A 2,252-nucleotide genomic window follows, 5' to 3' on the forward strand; every position below is an offset into this window, starting at 1 on the left:
TGATGAAAGTCGAAAGTCGAAGATGGAAATACTGTTTAAGGAAGTGTCTCAGCTTTGTGGCCCATCATTCGTAAAATACTTCACAATGTACGAATACATTCAAAAGGACTGGTTCGAGTCTTTGTGGATGTGGATGGGCATGCAACGAATTGTCGAGAAATTTTTGATCGATACGGCTCACCTTCGTCAACAGTGGAAAGCATACGATCGTGATCCAGTGAACAATCGAGAGCCGTCGGTACCGAAGAGACCAAAAGTGAAGAATTTCGCCGCTATTCCACTCAGTGATACAAAACTGAAGCACATACCATTCGACCATCATGATTTGATTGCTATCATTGGCCAGTTGAGAAAAGAACGGGGATGGAATATCCGTGCTGATTATCATACATACTACAAGACGAGGCATGGGGAATTGTGTTCGATATGGACAAAATCAGACGGCTCAGAACCGGTTCGAAAGAGTTTTACTACAAAATTCAAACCAACAGTAGTGCCGTGTCGGTGTTGTTTAGCAGACCCAAACGCAAAGGAGCCGGCGTGACTCTGTCTGAAATCAAAGCAAAGTACGAAAAGCCAGTCAGCAAAGGCGGTTACAAGTATGAATCAGGAATTGATCCCGGCCAGAAAACAAAAATGGCCTGCGTGCGTCGGACTCTCGCTACTGGAAGTAAGTTGAAATATCATATGAAAATTAACATAGATTTGCATTGTTGTTGTTCATTTCACAGACCAACATCAAATTATCGAGTATTCAATATCACTGGGGTGCGCGACAAGGAATGCGCGACAAACAGGCAAAGAAAATGACCAGAAAGTACGTGCTCAAAGAACAGCGCGACTTGGAAAGCTATCCGATCGCATCCGTATCGCCGCGAGGATCACAATGGAAATCATTCATTAAGCACAAAATCAAAATGCTGACAGATTCATTGGCTACATACGCAAGAAGAAAATATGCACAGCTATCGTTGCACAAGTACATCGAGTCTAATCGCGAAATGGATTTGATGGCTAAACACATAACAAAGAATGAGACAGGAGTTGTGTTCCTTGGTGATGCGGCGTTCCCATCAAATTCGAAAATCGGTGTGAAAAGAACAAAACGAACACCGGATCAGCGAAAGTTCATAGTTAGCCTAAAAAAGAACGGCAAAACGGATGTTGTGCTTACACCAGAGCCGTATACATCACAAACCTGTGCCAATTGCTTGCGGCGATTTCCAAGAAGCACAAAAAGTGACCGATTCAAAGTATGCAAAGATTGTCGCCCACACAAGGATGTGAGACTCCCACCGGTTATCGTGACTGATCGAAGCAGACGGCGCAAGCAACGTGATCGAAAACAAAATGCCAGCCAAAAGCCAACAGCAAATGTAACTAGAGCCGAAAGAGCTGAGAAGCACCGGGAAGAGCGTCGAAGTGAGCGTGAAAGCCACAATCCAGAGCAATTGGATACCGAAGAGGCAGTGAGACGGTACAATCGACGCATACGACGGCGTGAACTACGTCAACGACGTCGAGTTGCAGGCCATCGCAGCCGTAAAGTAACCAAACAGCCGGAAGCGGAATCCGATTTGCCGGGTTTTGATAAAATTGGTGACACAAGTATTTGCAAGATTCGTATCAAAAATCGTAAGGCCAAACCACAATTATGGCAGCGAATACATTACGATGCAACTGATAAAGGAATTGGGGATTTGGGGTCAAAGAAAATATTCTTCCAGAAAAAATGGCACTCAAGCCCAATGAATGATCAGAACGCTTTTACTGTTACTTGGCATCGTGACATCTGTGCGGCGAAGTGCATCTTGTACAGAGGTATGTGATCTACACAATACAATCACATTCATGTTTTATTGTATTTCAATTTCGAGTTCAATTCGTTCATTCTAGGCCGTTGTATGGTTTTCGACTTGAATGTGCACGAATCATTTGTGTTACCACCAGAAAGGATATGGCCAAAATGTCGAGATGACCAATCGAGATGGCCAATCAAATGCTGTCGATGATAAGTAGAGCGTAGATTAAGAGGATAAAATAAAACATTAACGATTAGTTAATTTCAAAGCTTGATTTTTGTGGCTTTGTACATTAAAATGTGTGTGCAAATACACGATGTAATACGGCTTAAGCCCGTAGGTAAGTTGTTGTATGTAAGATTTTCTCAGTCAGTTGGTCAATTTTAATATCCACACCAATATTTACCAAAGTCATAAATGGACCTAGTTCAAGAGAAGCGTACAGTTGGA

The 2,252-nt window shown here is 42.8% G+C and overlaps 1 protein-coding gene across 1 annotated transcript; it reads left to right on the forward strand.

Moving 5' to 3' along the window:
* The first annotated feature begins 406 nt into the window (after positions 1-406).
* Positions 407-2,252, forward strand: LOC129578848 (uncharacterized). Its single transcript, XM_055468038.1, has 3 exons — positions 407-670; positions 732-1,821; positions 1,897-2,252. The coding sequence occupies exons 1-3, from the start codon at positions 602-604 to the stop codon at positions 2,010-2,012; spliced, it is 1,275 nt and encodes a 424-aa protein (XP_055324013.1). The 5' UTR covers positions 407-601; the 3' UTR covers positions 2,013-2,252.

The sequence above is a fragment of the Sitodiplosis mosellana genome, unplaced genomic scaffold (genome assembly GCF_009176505.1).
Source record: "Sitodiplosis mosellana isolate CC-2019 unplaced genomic scaffold, AAFC_SMos_1.0 Smas_scaffold_6226, whole genome shotgun sequence".
Classification (NCBI taxonomy): domain Eukaryota; kingdom Metazoa; phylum Arthropoda; class Insecta; order Diptera; family Cecidomyiidae; genus Sitodiplosis; species Sitodiplosis mosellana.

Coding starts and splice junctions, on each gene's coding strand:
- LOC129578848 (XM_055468038.1), top strand. CDS start 602: ATGAATCAGGAATTGATCCCGGCCAGAAAACAAAAATGGCCTGCGTGC. Junction 671..731: donor TCGGACTCTCGCTACTGGAA/GTAAGTTGAAAT, acceptor TTCATTTCACAG/ACCAACATCAAATTATCGAG. Junction 1,822..1,896: donor GAAGTGCATCTTGTACAGAG/GTATGTGATCTA, acceptor CGTTCATTCTAG/GCCGTTGTATGGTTTTCGAC.